The 16,926-nt window shown below is 38.6% G+C and overlaps 1 protein-coding gene across 9 annotated transcripts in view; it reads right to left on the bottom strand.

Annotated features, from left to right (window-relative positions):
* Positions 1-16,926, bottom strand: part of Btk29A (tyrosine-protein kinase Btk29A) — a 144,516-nt gene that overhangs the window by 4,397 nt on the left and 123,193 nt on the right. For 8 of the 9 annotated variants that reach the window (XM_089597106.1, XM_089597105.1, XM_089597104.1 and 5 more), the window contains one exon: positions 581-642. In XM_089597106.1, the coding sequence (XP_089453232.1) occupies positions 581-642 (62 nt within the window). Of the gene's footprint in view, positions 1-580; positions 643-3,088; positions 3,157-16,926 lie in introns of those variants that run through there. The other variant, XM_014360424.2, reaches the window with a different exon arrangement.

The raw sequence follows: 16,926 nt of genomic DNA on the forward strand, positions 1-16,926 counted from the left end.
ACACCTGATAGACATAATGTGAAGAATAAATAATGAATAATGGACACAATAGACCAATTATGTCCGTGAATGTAGATGTTGTTTAATTACAGTGCATTTAATGTTGATTGGCATTCGTCGAGATTGCAAATTATAATTGAAATTGACCAAGTGGAAGCACAGTTATGTTGTAGTGTTTGCAATGAATATTAAAACATTGTTGGACAAGAAAATGGAGTAAATGCTTTTTAGTTTTGTTTTTGTGATAAATTTCTTAAAAAAAACAAAAAAAAAATTTTTCAAAGCACATGATACAGCGTTTTAAAAATAGGAATGTATTTTGTAAAATGAAATCGTTAAAAGCCGTTTCTACGTTAGCAAGTTTACGTTTTGTCGTAGCTATTTGTCAAAGTAGTCATCTAGACCTTTGAACTCGTCATTGATTAGTTTTTGTTTGTTTAATTATTCAATTATTTGATGAAACCTAATTTTAATTGAACAAAACGCTGCAGTAACGAAACTGAATAGAAATTACTTGACCAAAAACATAAAAAAATTCCATTTATTATTAATGAATTATTGTTAATCAGTAAAGACGAACCTTTGCTTTGGAGGATGGCGTTCCCGGCGTACCGCCCGGCATCACTGGTGTCGAAGGTGTAGCTGCAACAGAAAAATAACAAATATCGTTTATTGTCTTGTCAAAATAAGTGTAAAATATTTTATGTCATCTAACATTATGTGTATGCGTGAATGAATTTATTTCTTTTGACGAACTGATTCGATTATTTTTTGATAAATGTATATAAAAGGTATTAAAAATTTTATCAACAAAAAAAAGTATAACAATGAACAAAATAGATTTTAGAAAAAAATGTTCTTTGTTTGCTTGCATTAATAAAGTACAGAAAAAAATTAAAGGAAAAACAAACTCGTAGACACCAATATACTTTAGGTGGCTCAACTGGGTGTAGCGGTACCGTATCAAGTATAGCTTTGCCAAATCTTGACATTGTCTTGAAATTCAATACCAAGACAATTTCATCGTTTACTGACTCTATCGGCATCTAGACAAGATCAATACCTTTTGTCCTGAGACAACAAGAGTTCTCGCATTGACAATAACTGTCATCCGATATGCTGGTTTTATAATTTGGGATCGTACTTTGTTTTTCTTTCAGATGTTACTTTATCTTTGACATTAAATGAACGAATAAGAGACGAAAATCTAATTATCAACTTTCACCTGTCGAGAGAATATCATTTAAAATTTTTTTCAATCTGTAAAATAGTTATTGATTCGTTGAGTGCTTGAAAAAACAATCCATTCCGTTGTTCGCTCAATCGCAGGTTTTTTGATCAAATAAGTCAAGCTATATAATCATGTTATTCAGTTGACATTGAAAAAAGATTTATATCCTAAAAAAAGTATTCACATTTAAAAAGCTGACGACAATTCAAGATCAATGGGTCGACTGGTGAAATAAATCTTATACAAAAAGTCCAACCGATACCGCGATCCCCTGACTCGAGCGATTTCCTCGAAAACCGACATAAAATCAGCAGTGGCCGGCAATACAAGCAATAACGTGTGCACGAGCCGGCCGCCGAGCGGTCGTTTTGAGAGAGCCATAGAGACGTTGCGTCGCCGCAATACTGCTGTACGTGCTCAGGGTATATCTCACCCACAAACACACACACACACGTATAGTGCCATTACGAGCGACCCGAGCGAGTATAGCAGGAATTTCTCCGATCGTACAATAATTAGCCCAATTTACGATAATAGAGGGATGAGCCTGCGCGCATGGCAATGGGTAGCCTCGTCCTCTCGATAATTACACATTTTACGAGTGAATTAACCTCGGAGCAATTACGCGATTTCAAGTGGCTTGACTCGCGAAACCGACAATCAAACGGGCAGTGCAGCAGTTGTACAACCACCACCACTATACTACTGCTGTTGTCATACCCTCGCCGTAGGGAAGGGGCGGGGGTAGCTCGGCGTTTAATTAAAACTCAGGTGGTTGTAATTTTCGGAGCCACGAGACGAGTCGGTGTTGAGTAATGGGGATTCGCCGAGGGCCTTTTGTCCAAAGTTTCTTCTTACTTTTCTTTCTCGCGAGGGAGCGGGGTGTGGTTTATTCGGGAGAGGAGGCTGTCGGAGACTCGTGCGAGAAAATTGATTTATCGGGGACCCTCCGAGGATTTTTCTTCCTGGAGAAGAATGAAACGAGTTCTTTCTATCTCCGATTGTTTGAGCTTCTTTGGGACAATCGCGGCTGACTTGGTGTTTCGCTCTGCTTTTCGATTCATCTTTTTTTCTTTCTCTCTTCTTCCCTCTTTCGGGGCTCTACTGCACGTGATTGGAATCGTAATGCGAGACAAGAGAGTATATTTATATGTAGTTTTGCGGCTTTTACGGGGCACCGAGTCAAACGCGGTCGATCTAATGATGAGGCCGCTGAACCTTTACTTCTGCGGAATACATCCGAATGGTTTCTCTGTTCGCTGTACGAATATGCTATTAAGCGTCTCTTTCTTTTTTACGTAAGTTATCCTGATGGTTTACTACTTGGATTTTTGAAATCCAACTAATTTAAAGGAGGGCCATATTTTGAGGGGTACCAACAGTTGTATGCATCGATATATTTGCGTTCTGGTGTCATCGGGAAACAGATGAATTGAGATGTAATTTTTACTATTCATCTAGTGAATTGATCGACTCAATGTAACTCACATTAGTCTAATGAAATATAGATAAATTGTAGGTATTTCATTTCAATTAACAATCAATATAAGCACAAAGATTTTTGAAGGTATTTTACATCAAAGATTGCAGGTACTTAAAACTTACTAGTTGAGAGATGAAACATAATTTCTTATATTCTTTATGTGATGTTGTTTGTATACTTTAATTTGTTCCTTGAAACACGATGATGCTCCTTACATTTGAAGGTTAAATAGTTAAAAAAAAAAAAAAAATGGAAATACTCATAGAGTTTTGACAAAATGTATAAATAAGGCACATGTATTAAAATATGTTTTTTAAAATTTTTTTTTCGTACACTGCACACAAGCCATATGGCGCCATACCCACTCCAATTACCTTAAAACTTAACGATTTCATAAACTTAATTGGTGAAAAAATAATTGGAATCCAACAACACGTCGAATCAGAATTTATCTCAATACCCGAAAAGCGCTTTCAAAACTCCTCCATTCACATACCACGTACAAATCACACGTACAGCACTCGGAGATAAATCATCGTGAATTTCTGCCGGATTAACGCGGAAGCCGTACGAAAAATCGATAGCCACCGCGGCACAACGACTTGTAGTGCCACTCATAAACCAGTCGGTAAGATATGCGATGCTAAAAAAAATCTCACCTATATTACACTCCATACTTGCAAACAGTACGACGTGAATTACAATCACGCATGTGAATTTCATGAGTATTACATTCTTGCACGCAATCTAATGACGCGTATTACTCATTCAATCGAGAGTCACGCGATACAGCTTCACGGGGACAAATTGAATGTTTCAACAATTTGATTATGCCTCGCTTCCTCGAAATTCACTCGAACGTGATTTTGCAATCAAACAACGGTATATATGTAAAAATAATACTACTTTTGGCCTCTAAAATCGTTCACCCATGAACTTTCAAAAAATGACTGCCGGGTTTCCACACCCCATGCGTAACTCCATACATCACTTTAAAATACAAAATTATCCCACACCCGCACGCACGAGCGTCTCCATTTTCTACATACAAGCGAAACTAAAAGCCAACTCACTTGCCGTTCGACAAGAAGAAACAGCAGCAGTAGAGTACAAGGAGGAGAAGGAGGCGGTAACTTCATCAGCGTCGACGGCAACATTCCCCCGAGGCTCCTTCCACTACGTATAATATATATATATATATACGGCGTCTTCCTCAACTCTTGCTCCTATCATCCATTGTATACCACTGCCTGCACTTACAGTTCCATGACGCACGCTTCCAAAAAGACCCACTCACCGGCGGGTTCCCACACCCACACGCGCTCGACGGCTCCCTTATTTTTCTTCCACAGAGGCTTTTGCGCCCACGTATATAGACCTAAAAAAATCGATCCCTCCCCTCCGAACAGGGACTTTGCTCACGCCCACGCGATCGTCCATTCATTCGCTGCTGCTGCGTTTTGCCGGCCTTTAAATTGTAGGTGTCGAGGATCCTCTTGTGCAAAGCCGTTTAAGGTAAGATCGACACCCACGCACTCGCGCGATTGGATCCTTTGGAACTATGATAGCGATGCACTTTCTTTTTCTTCCCTGCGCTCATTTTTCCACCCCGGCTTTCTCTCGCCGCTGTGCTGTAGTCCAAGCAGTCACGGTTGCACGAAATAAGAAACCGAGAAGGTAAGCACGTAAAAGAAAAAAAGGGGGGAGGGGGTCAGAAAGTTCCGACGACACAGTTGATAATATATGCACGACAACTCGCGTATACGTATGTAGAGATGAAAAAAAAAAAAAAAGAAGGGAAAGAGAGTCCTCGCGAACGCGAGCTGCAGTGCACGCCGGGCAAGGGAGCCGGCTCGAGGCGCGTAGCGCGACTCTCGACAGCGGCAGCACGTCGCTCTTCTCCCCCTATGGCTCCACCCCGTCTAGACAAAATCAATGCGACCTCAACCTCCCGCGCGCTCTCGCGCCTGCCTACTCTACTACTCTCTCTCTCTCTCTCTCTCTCTTTTTCTCTTCCTGATGCATATACGCACACCGGCGTGCGCGTTTTCTGGACAGCCCTTGGAGCGTGCATGTGTACTGTATTGGCTTGGGCTGTAAAGCCAAAGGACTCTGTAGGATCGATGCCGAGCCGCTTTGGTGGAATTTAATTCTGTACAGGCATTTCAAATATAACTTCAAGTGCATCCAGTCACTATCAGCTTCTTTTTGTTACATGATTAATATCATGTATAATAATTGTTTGACCCTTTTTTTTTTCAATCAGTGGAAAAATCAATGTTCGGTCAGACGCGGCTTTGGAAATCATTTTTTTTTCCTCTCTTCCGAATTCATTATTCTTATATTATTTTTATGTTCTTCAAGTGCATTCAATCACGAGTATCTTTTTTTTTTTAATAATAAATATAAAATAAAAATTTTTTAGACCTTTTTTTAATCAGTGGAAAAGTAAATGTTCGGTCAGACGCAGCTTTGGAAATTATTCTTTTTTTTCGTCGCTTTTGAATTCATTGTTCTAATTTTATGTTGTTCAAGTGCATCCAGTCACAACGAGTATCTTTTTGTGACACCATAAAGATAATGTAAAAAAATTTCTTGACCTTTTTTTAATCAGTAGAAAAATCAATGTTCGGTCAGACGCAGCTTAGAAACAAATTTTTTTTTTCACCGCTTCTGAATTAACTATTCTAATTTTATGTTCTTCAAGTGCATTCAGTCACAACGAGTATCATTTTGTGACATGATAAATATGATATTAAAAAATTTTTTAACCATTATTTTTAATCAGTGGAAAAATCAATATTCAGTCAGACGTACCTTTAAAAAAAAATTTTTTTTCGTCTCTTCTGAATTGATTATTCTCGTGTTGTCGATAATATAATTAATTTACGTTGCTTATCACGCCCATCACGACGCGTTTAGGATGAAACTTTTCGGTTAAAACTCGGGCGTTGAAAATTCTCTGTTGTATTTAACGATCATCATCATCATCATCACGTTGTCGGCCGTAAATTAAAATTTTAATAAAACCTGAATATCTCGCGCTCCCGTGAACCACACCGTTAAAAAATACGGCAATCACGCGCCAGAAAATTAAAAAAGAGAAGAGCCACGGGGAAGAAAATTTTTTTACCAAACGCTTTGAAGTCAGTATTTTTCCACCCACTGGGTGCATTATGCAGCAGTGACTCTCTCTCGCTTTTTTTCATCAGATTTCGTTTCCATTCTGCATTTGAACGAGAAGCGTGGGTGTGTATGTGTGTGTGCGATCGAACATTTCACGAATGAATTTTCAACGCAATGTTCATCCACCCAAATCGTGCTCGGATGGATATTTCAGTTGTAAAAAAGATAATAAAAGTGGTACATTGTTGGTAGGAAAAAAAAACCGTGTTAATCGGTGATCCAAAAAGAAAAAATAAATAAAAAAAATTACAACGAAGAAGATTCAAAGATGATTTATGGAACAGAGTAGTTGTGAGAGACTAGTAAAAATAAAGTCCAAATGAAGGGAATCCTGAACTGAGAAAGAGAGACCACGAAAAACTCATTATTACACAGTTTACCAATCACCAAGAAGAAGAGTGGAGAAAAAGCCAAAGAGAGAAAACGACTGCATTTTTATTTTTTTTTACTTTCGTCTTTATACCAAGAAGAGAAAGAGAGCGGGCCAACCGATTCATCATTACTCCCGGCAGCAGAGCGGTGGCGTCGTTTTCTCATTTCCCTCGGCTCTTGCGAACTTTTGTTTTTTTTTCCCCCCGTACCTCATCCCTTTCTTGTCTAGATCTCTCTCTCTGCTGTGCTCGTTGCCTCGCTCTTGACTTGCAACGACTACGCTGCAGCGGTAGCCCTCCCCGGCTCGCTGTGTATTCATTGTCGCGCTCAAGTGTTTTCTTTCTTCCTCTTGGAATTTTCCTCTCTCGACTTTTCTCGTTTACATGGAACTCTCGTGTAAGTATCTTTTTTTTTTGCCCCATGCCCATCGGCGATGTTGAGGGATGCATCCGTCGTGTTGAGTGCCCTGTACTGGTCGTATTTTATATTTTGAGTCGAGTGCCTAGGTAATTTACTTTAATTAGTTGCGGTTTGCGTATGCACCTGATGGCACGTATCATCGTTGATATAATTCTTATTTCAAAACTTTGTTGAAAGATTCAATTGAAATACTTGGTGATGTAAGGTCCTTGTTTTTGATAGAAATCCGGACAATCAAAGTTTTGGTGGTACAATGCTGATGATCATCTCTTTAGAAAATCCCTTCATAACTTGAAATTACTGTTTTTATACTTAACGTCGTTTCTTCGTAGACCTCAAATCTTTGGTACAACTGGTAACAGTTCCCTTTTTAAACTTTCTATCTATTTTAATGAACATGGATTCACTACAATTGGCAATGGACAAAAAAGTATGCTCTCCCTTACTTTTTTTAGATATCCCTCACATTTGCGAGCGTAAAAAAAACAGACTTGGTATTTGACTCTTCCAACAGTGAACCGTATAACTGCGATAAGACGATTCATTTAGTTACATGGTTGTTGCTTGAGTCAATACCATCAGTTACTTTTAATTGATCAACATAATTTTTTAATAAAAAAAAAAAAAAAAAAAAAAAAATTAAGGATCATTTTCCAAACCTCTGGCTGTTCAAGTTGCCATTCAATTAGTTGCTTTAATTTGACCAAAGGGTGGCTCGCAGTCCGAAAGAACCAGTCAAGGAGACGATAAAAATCAAGCCCAACCGTATGCAAATTAAATCCACTGCTACACCACCAGCCAAGTCCAGCGTTGACCCATAGCCGTACAAACGTGAGTATACGTCTTCCAATCTATGCTCTCCTCGATCTTCCGTCGAAACAATGCAAAGCTTTCAGACGGACAAAACGAGAAGCATTTTAAAGCATCCGCGCGTTGCACTGTCTCTCTTTGCCCATACGCCATACATCAACCATTGCGCCCGAAAAGCCCTTTTTCAGTCATTCCCCCGTACTAACCTTGCAGCGGATCAAGATTCACCGGCACGTGAATTTCCGAACGCACCTGGCTTTCTCTTCCATTCCTCTTGTTTCTCAAGCTTTTCCCATCCCTCCTCGTTTCCCTTCAACGAGTGCTTTTCCATTCCCGCTCGACAAAGCTCAACGCACGAAAATCCCCTACCTATAACGTGTGCGCGTACCTACACCGAAGCACTTACATTTTCATTACAACCAATGAGCACACGCCCAACTCGGCCATCCAAAATTGTAATTATAATACCATTGTACTTCATTCATCGAGTTTCATTAATTCAAGCTGCAAGGCTTTCTCTCCTCGACACCCACGAACTCTCGTCTCCACTTGGCTCCGCGCTCGGCACATACAGGCACGCCCCCATATACCCGTGTATCCGTTGGATTATACATACCCACACGTATAGACGCGGCGTCGTGTCAGACTGCCTGACTGCATTCAGATTGAAATTTTGCAGGGAGTGGCTGTAAGGGCTCCGAATGAATTGGATTATGCAGCCAGGATGTATCTGTTTACGGGGGTGGGTTTAATAGAACGCGAGTGCGGGAGGGTTAACTGGTTGCTGGCTGCACGTGTGGGACGAGAGACGGAGGCTGAGACGCGGTCTGGCAAGTATTTTTGGAACAACGTTGGGGGTGAGCTGCGTTTTCCAAAGCTTAGAACAGGGAGTGTGTGCAAAGTCTGTTTAAAATTGCATTTTGATAAGTATAAGGCGTGATAGTTTTTTTTTTTTTTTTTTGATCAGATGAAAAATATGCGTGCTCGATTACGTGAACTTAATGCAACTTGGTGGTTTTAGTAAATTCTGGAGTGGTGATGAAGATAGATAGGCGCCAAAGCTAATTTAACTTCGGTGTTGAATTTTTTGAATAAAACGTTCTTTCTTTGATCACGAAGTCGTCAGCTCTGCTCACGCAGTTTTATCACAACATACTTTTTTTGGCTGTTAATTATTTTTATTTGAATGATGGTTTTTCTTTTCATTTCGACAATCACCCGATACGAACTTTTCACGTACTCAAGGCTCCTATGACTGTACAACATATCTATTTTTTAAACAATTTATATTCCAGACAGACACACACAATTCGCAGCTACGAAAATAAAATACTGCACAGTGGTGATCCCCAACAAGCGTATATACCGTATGTACACTGACATCCCATTCCCGTACACAACACGGAAGTGCGTAGGTACGCAACGCGCATTATTCCAATTCTCGCGCGTTACTTTATTTTACTTTTTTATTTCCGCTTCTTGTTCTAAAAAAAAAAAAAAAAAAAAAAAAAAGAGGAAAAATAAAAAAGAAAAAAAAATTCTCCGCAGTACTCGCGAAAAACAAAAACGTGTACGTGTAAGCGTGGACAACTGAAAACAGGTAGCGCAGCCAGGGGCAAAGAGGACAGGTACGTTGATAAATATAGCTGGACAAGGTAAAAAGAGGGAAGGGGGGAGAAAGAAAGCAAAGACGGGAAGAGGAGGCCGAGAGAGCGGAAGTGTGCTTGAAATGGAAAATGTGGATAACGAGTGAAAAAAGAGGTGCATCAGAACGCCGAGTGGCTGGAGAAGAGAGAGAGATAGAGGAGGGAAGGGAGGGGGCGAAGAATACAAGATGTCCGGGAAGGGGGTGTCTTGGGCGAGCAAATGCCCGCGGCTCTGTGTCTTGAGGAGCTCTGCTGCGCATGCAAAACTCTTGTCGTGCTCCTGTTGCATTGTAAAATGGGACACGCGCGAAGCAGGCACGCGGACAAATATCCTGGAATCTTTTTGTTGCGCTCGGGAATTTAAAACTTTTCGACCGTTCCACCGATGGGATTCCTCGTTTTTTTTTCTCTCTGTGTAGGTGTAGATATTGTTTTTTTTTTATACTCTTGCACGCACGTGTAACCTTTTACTTAGATTTTTTTTTCTAGAGAAATTCACTCACGGGGAGATTCTTGTTATTATTATCATTGTCATTCGTAGCAAAAATTCTTGATTGATTTTACAATGTGCTTCGTATCGACTGGATTAACAGAGTTATAATGATTCATACGCACACATTGTAATTGAATCTTCACGAGATGGATATCTCTATTGGCATGACACTGCATGTAAATTTGTAATTATGAATTTGATGGGCAGTAATGAACCTCGTTGTTATTAGGAGTCATGGCGAAAGTTAATCAAAATCGTCAAAAGTTAACAACACTGGATCAATGATAATTACTGTCGAAAGCCCGTCATTAAATGACGGACGAAAAAAAAAAAGAAAACAAAAACATCCATATACAATTCAATTTCATTCAATAAAATCAACATCCATCATTCAGGTATTAATCCCCAAAGTTGTTACTTCAAATAAAAAAAACATCGACTCTTACCAGCGAAAATATATCTGGAGCAAGGAAAAAAAAAAGCGCGATAAACTACATCGTCTACGGTACACGGGGCTCCGTGAAAAACAGCAATCCTTTCAGTTGAGGCAAAAAATAAAAGCGAGGACCCATGACGAGCCCCTGCAGGCCTCGGTACAAAGACAGAAGCCCGGAAGAGGAAGGAGCGGGAGAAAAACAATGCGCCCAACCTATACACTCTCTCTCTTTCTCTCTCCTTCGAGTAACGAAACATGAAAGCCAGCGGAGCGTCGAGCACTCAAGGAGTGCAGGAGAAGAAGAATAAAATCAGCGAGAAAGATAGAGTGGTCGGGGAATTTTGCCGTGATCTCTTCCTCCCTCGGTATTTTTCAGCGCGCCCGCAAGCCCGAGATACAAAAGCACATCAGTCCGCACCTATGTGTATATATACATCGCTCTGGAAAACATGTCTCCATTCGTATTGGTACACATCCGCAAATACACACTGGGCAATCAATACTGCATTGGCGAAGCAGGGCACGTGTGTGCTTGTATATCGTACAACTGTTGTACGCGCGGCAGCCGGAAAATTTCGGGCAAGACTTGACTTCTTTTTCCTTGAAGGCGAAGAGCCTAGGGGGTGCATGCGGGCACAAGAATTTTCGATGTTTTTTCACGGCTATTGGGGCGTGAAATGCGCATACGTCTTTTTATTCTACGCGGGTATTTTTTTTTTTCCTTTTTCAAGTTCCAAACAGTAATGTTTTGTGTTTTATTATTTTTCCCGCTATATATACAAGGAAATTACGTGTCGCTGATTTCGTTTTAGTTATTGGGTTTCACTTGTGTTTTTGCCGTTTGCTCTCGCCTTTTGGGTTCGATTGGCGAAATAAAAAAAAAGTATCTGTATACCATCACACTCTAGTTTTTTTTGATTTGCAGGGAAACATACACCTCGCAGAAAATAATACAATTTTTTAATTCTGTGATGTAGTTGTACAGTATAACGAAAAATAATCCGCCGAGAGCTTTGTAAGCCCAACGAGTTTCAGTTGTAATCACAAACAATCATCAAACATTTTACAGATACCTAAAAAATCCCTGCACCAGCATCAATCAGACTACAAGATTACTTACAAGAAGTTGTACGTCTACCAGCAAATGAAAATGAATATGTATTTTTATGGAAATAACTCGTAGAGATACTATTTACTCGTACAATCGCAGAAGATGATCCTTAAAGTTTTGGAGCTATTTAGAACTCTCAAGCTGAGAAATTGCGTGTATTGTTTCCTAAGTACACTTGAATCGTCAGATGATGAAATAATTCGAAACATATTTGGTGGCTGTTTCAGAAGATTACTAAACTTCCTTAAAACGATTTAGAATTCACAAATAAGGTAAGAAACTCCTTTTATCTGACTACTGTAAATTCATACATACATATATAGGGAATTAAATATACCTATACTTGCTGAAAAATAAATCCTTCTCTGCACCCATTTTCATTCTGATGATTAGAAGCGCTGAACTTTGTCATTTATTCGTACGCGATAAAACTCTTTAAAAGAGGATATCGGAGGTGGAGGTGATGTTAATCGAAAGGTGTTCTGACATTTCATACTTATCATTGCGTAGGTTGACTATCAGAGACATAAACTTTTGGACAGTGACTAACAAAATAATTGTTCAATGAAATCTTTACGAAAAAATTTACTATATTTGCGTGAAATGGGTACCATGAAAGGTAGAAAGTCTTTCTAATCCGAATTTTTCTCGAACCACACCAAACTCTTCGAACGTGTGCCATTCCGAAAATCGCTCGCGAAAAGCACTTGGTTCTCCTCCCCATCTCAAATTCATCGACATCCCTGGCAAAAGTGTATACACCTCACTCGCGCGCGTGCACATAAATATTTTCATTCGAGAAGACTAGCCCGTCGGACCGTTCGTTCGCGGCTCATTGCGCGTTGGAACGAGAGGCAGCGATTTTTGCCGCTGCCAACCCGCTCACCCGGAGAATATGCACCAATAACGCTTCCCCCCTCCCCTTCGCTTTGTATCGCGATATTTAACTTATTCGGCTGATTTATGGAGCTTTAAGTATGTATACGATCGAGAGCATTCTTTCACAATTGCTTTTCGACTGCAGAGAAATTGCACTGTAGCCCATATATAAATTTTAATCATCTGACTCTCCGTATCTATCACCTACTGGTTACTTCGTTAAGAATGCGGATTGATAAAGTAAGCATTCATTTTTTTTTGCATTACTTATTTTCTATAATTGAATATTTACATGTACTCTTGTAACTGATGACTTTCTGTGATTGACTATAGGGTCAGGATTTCCATATGTCCCAGTCTACCTGCCTTCACCTTATCTCACTTCGAGAGCAGTGTAGTATTTTGTTTGAACATGCATTTTGTGAAATTGAGTTTAAGAGTCGAGATGTTGATCGTAAATTGCAGAAACTGCACGATGAGAGATTCAATGAGGTACCGAAAAACATACACCCGTGCCGAGACGTGCTCTGGCAGGGCCAAACTTAATTAAACTCTGATTTCACTTTAATTGTTGCCCCCCGTCGCTCGCACCGGCTAAGTATATACGTATTCGAGTTTAGTTTTAGTGTTGAGTGCAGTTGAACGGAAGATAATGCATATACATGTATCGTCAAGAGTTTCATTTCCCCCGGGCATGAAGCTCCCTTGAACGGCTGTTCGCAGTTGAGCTTTCATGGATTTTCGTTACAGAGACTGTAACGACTGAACTTCGTTGGGGATTTCGCGAAAACTTTGCTCTTGGTTTTCGAGGATTCCGTTGGGGGTGTTAATCGCTGGGAAATTTTCAATTAAGCGCTACGATGAACGGTGGTATTTGAAGTGTTGGATGACTAAGCGGCTGGTACAATGATTTGGCGTTCGTGTACGCACGTTACAGTATAAATCGTATTGGAACAAAGTGAATTTGGGCATTTTTTTATCGATTTTTGAATTTTTTGTATTGAAAATTCTCGGGAGCATTAATTTTTTTTTTTTTTTCAATCCTCATACGAATGTACGTGGTAAAAGATAAGATAATTCATTCCACAACTTGTGGTGTCACCTGCACGTTTGGTTCTTATTTAAATTACATACGTAGTTTGAAGAATCCCACGATTGTTAAAAAAATTATGACAAGAGAGTATGATGAAATTCGATTAACTTTTTAATTTTCAGGTATTTTATTCTGGTTGTAAAAATTTTTTCATTAAATAGTAAAAATCATCAACCGAAGCGTACAATCATTGGACGAAATGTCATTCAAAAACACAAGCATGTCCCTACAGCTTTGTTTGATGAATTTGCATTCGTTTTATAAGCTGGACAACAAATATTAGAGGTTGTATGAATAATTGAACATTGATACATGAAAAGATTTCAAGTTACTTTTGGTTAGTTTAAAATAATGTAAACCTCAAAAGCTTAAGGACGAATGACTGTGTCCTAATGGAACAAAAGTTGAAATGCGCTTTTCATCATTGTTATACTTTTACTTTACATATTTAAAAAAATAAATAAATAAATAAAATTAAAAAAAAACCCCCGTAAACTTCGTCAATTCACAAAAGCTCTCGAATTCACAAAAACTCCATTATCAGCATAAATTGCTCAGAAGAAAATGACGTCCCGTCGAACAGCTGCATCGCTTCGCTGCGAGTTTTCTCTCGAATAAATTCCCGCGTGCTAATGAAATCCGAGGCTGCAATTTAATTAAAGCCCCCGAAAATAAAAGCTCCTACAGTACTGTTGGCGCTGCCGACCTGCAGTGCACCCCATTAGAAAGGATAACAAGTCGCAGCAGCAAAGTCTCGCTAGATGCACGTGTAGCTCGTATACATACACATATACGCGTAAAGCAGAGGGAAAGGGGGCAGAGGAGGGCCTCTCGGGTAAACAAAACACGCGCATGTGTATAGGTAAGCGAGCGCACGTGCAAGGCATGCAACAGTACAGCGCTTGCTTTCTATCCCGGCCTGGGGGCAACATTTTCTCACCGCTCTCTCTGGCAAAATGCACGAGGCTCTTAGTTACTCTTCTTCTTCTTCTTCTTTAATGCTTTTGCGCTTTGCCGGCTGCACGATTAAATGCTTAAGGAACTTGTTACATTTTTTACCAAGAGAGAGATTTGCACGGAAAGAGAGAGAGAGAGAGAGAGCGTCGCGCAAAAGTTTTACCTGACGCCGCAGCTTCTGGGAGGTGCTGGAATGTTAATCTCACGAGGGGCGTCTTGGTAGCGTCATAGGGATATGGCGAGAAAGTCGCGGTGTTTCTCATTCTAGCGAGTTTGTCACTTTGCCGCTGTTTTTTTTTTTTTTTTTTTTTCTGTGCTTTGTGCGTTTATTCGGGAATAAATTCGGTTTGTATGAGAAAAAATTTGGTTTGTTCCCTCCGTCTTTTCATTGTTTCATGTTTGTCTATTGGCCATACTAAGTTAAGATTCTGACGGTCGATTTCGACGATTGGGAGGTTTGAATTTTTATTTTTTCAGTACAACTTTTTTGAACTGGCATTATTAAGGATATATTGCATATGTTGTAGCTACTTATCTCTTCAATTTTTTTTCACCCGAAATATTTTAGAAGTACTCGTAGTCAAACCTAATTTACCCTCGTCAAGTTGAATTCAACCAGATGATCATGACTTCAACAGATTAAACATGTACATAAAACAACTATATATCATGGGACCAACTCGAATCAGGTGCATTTTATTATAAAAATTATTTTTACGCCTCCAAGAGTGGTTTTATGAAAAACTTTATCAATATAACTTGTGCAATAAAAAATCGCTGAAGTATTGAACGAAAAATTTCGAATTAATTTTTTTTTTTTTTCCACCCATTTACTCAATCAAGTATTTGATAAGTCATTGGGAAATCACAAGTAGTTAATGAGACGAAGCATTTTGTTGGAATGACTAATTAAGAAAATAAACATTTTTGTCGATCCAAATCTCGATGGCTGTTATTTTTTAAACGTATTTATAAGTTGTTTAGGTAATGAAGGATAGAAGTTTTGGAGGAATGTGTTTTGATAAAACATCATCACAGTGAATTTCTACAAGTATCGTTTTTTATGTTTATTAAAAATATCACATGACTTTCATCACTCCAAAGTTGCTAAATAATATTAATTAAAAACTGCCTAGGTCTACGAGTAACCTACTAACACATAATCATCTCTCGAGTCATTGAAAAAAAAAAAAAAAAAAATTATGTATATATACACGCATACGTCGCATTTAGAAATAGTTGATGCTGAAATTTTTTCGCTTTTCATACCTGATTTAACTATTAAACGGTATAGATCGCAGTTTCTCATGTGTCCAAGTAAAAATAATTTAACGATAAGGTAAGTACTTATATTTTTTATGTGCGTATGTCTGCTTAACTTCAGTGACATTAAAAGAGCTTGTCAAAGTAAATTTCTAAACTTATAATATAAGAAAACGTCTATTCGTCCACAAAGAGGCAGAGACAGATATAATTTAACGGAAAAATTCAACGTTACAAGTAATTGGAAAATACAATAACTACGAGAACAGAAGTCTACAGGAATTCTAGGTGAGATTTAAAGTACATATAGTTCAAAAACGTTCACGATTTTTTAAAACTTTTTTTTTAAATTACTTTTTTTAAATTAGTCGAAGAAGAAATACTATCATAAAAACAGGTGTCCTGTTTCAATGTTTAAAATGTTATTACTGTTGTAAAGAAAAGAAGAAAAAAAATTAGCAAGACTTAAATATTCCTAGAACTTTTATCTTGATTTGAGTAGAAAAATAAAATCCAAAACGTCCTCAACTTTGTTTTTCAAAAAAAAATTTTAAAAGGTTGTGTGTATCAACATTTTCTTGTTTTTAAATTCCACATTTCAGTAAAATTTAATACTTATAAATAACTAAAAATAAAAATTTTATTGCGTATAAAGTTTTCTGGTAGTAGTAGATTTATACACGATAATATGTTTACCTTTTCACTAACAATAACCGAATTAAATAAGAAAGTCATTGTAAACATTATATTTTACCTATGTTCAACAGAGACATAAGTTGTCAGTCACATCGCCTGCGCCATCAAATTCGAGCGAAAACGTTACCAAATAAAAAACCATGAGCCTCAACGACAACGAGGCTACTAATTCAGTAAATAAAAACGCAACTGTCGTAAATTTTTTCACAAAAATGGCCGAAGGCAGTAGTTCCTGTTTTTGCGATGTATGTGGCAAAACTTGCAAAACACAAAACTCTCTCAAAAGGCATGAGTATACCCATACGAATAAGAAGTCATGCAGTTGCGAAATATGTTACGCGACTTTTTTTCGAAAGAGTCACCTAACAGTGCACGAGAGGATACATACGGGTGAAAAACTCTACGAGTGCCAATTGTGCTCAAAAAGTTTTACAGATAAAGCCAATTTTACATCCCACGAGCGGATCCACACAGATGATAGGTCTTACATCTGCGAAATCTGTTCAATGAATTTCATCCAAAAAGAACATCTTATACGGCACAAGCAAAGTCACACGGGCGATAAACCTAACGCTTGTGAAGTGTGTTCAATGAGTTTTGCTCAAAAATCAAGTCTTACGAGGCATAAAGAGACTCACATGGGTGACAAACCTTATCGTTGTGAGCTGTGTGAAAATAGTTATTCTTTAAAATCAAGCCTTACGCGACACGAGAAAATTCACATGGGTAACAAACCTTACGACTGCAAATTATGCCCAATGAGTTTCACCCGGAAAGAACATCTCACGAGGCATCAATGGACTCATAAGGACGACAAGCCCTACGAGTGCAAATTGTGTTCAAGAAGTTT

This window comes from Copidosoma floridanum, unplaced genomic scaffold (genome assembly GCF_036245765.1).
Source record: "Copidosoma floridanum isolate Cflo_tuat_1 unplaced genomic scaffold, Cflo_Japanese_pri ptg000030l, whole genome shotgun sequence".
NCBI lineage: Eukaryota > Metazoa > Arthropoda > Insecta > Hymenoptera > Encyrtidae > Copidosoma > Copidosoma floridanum.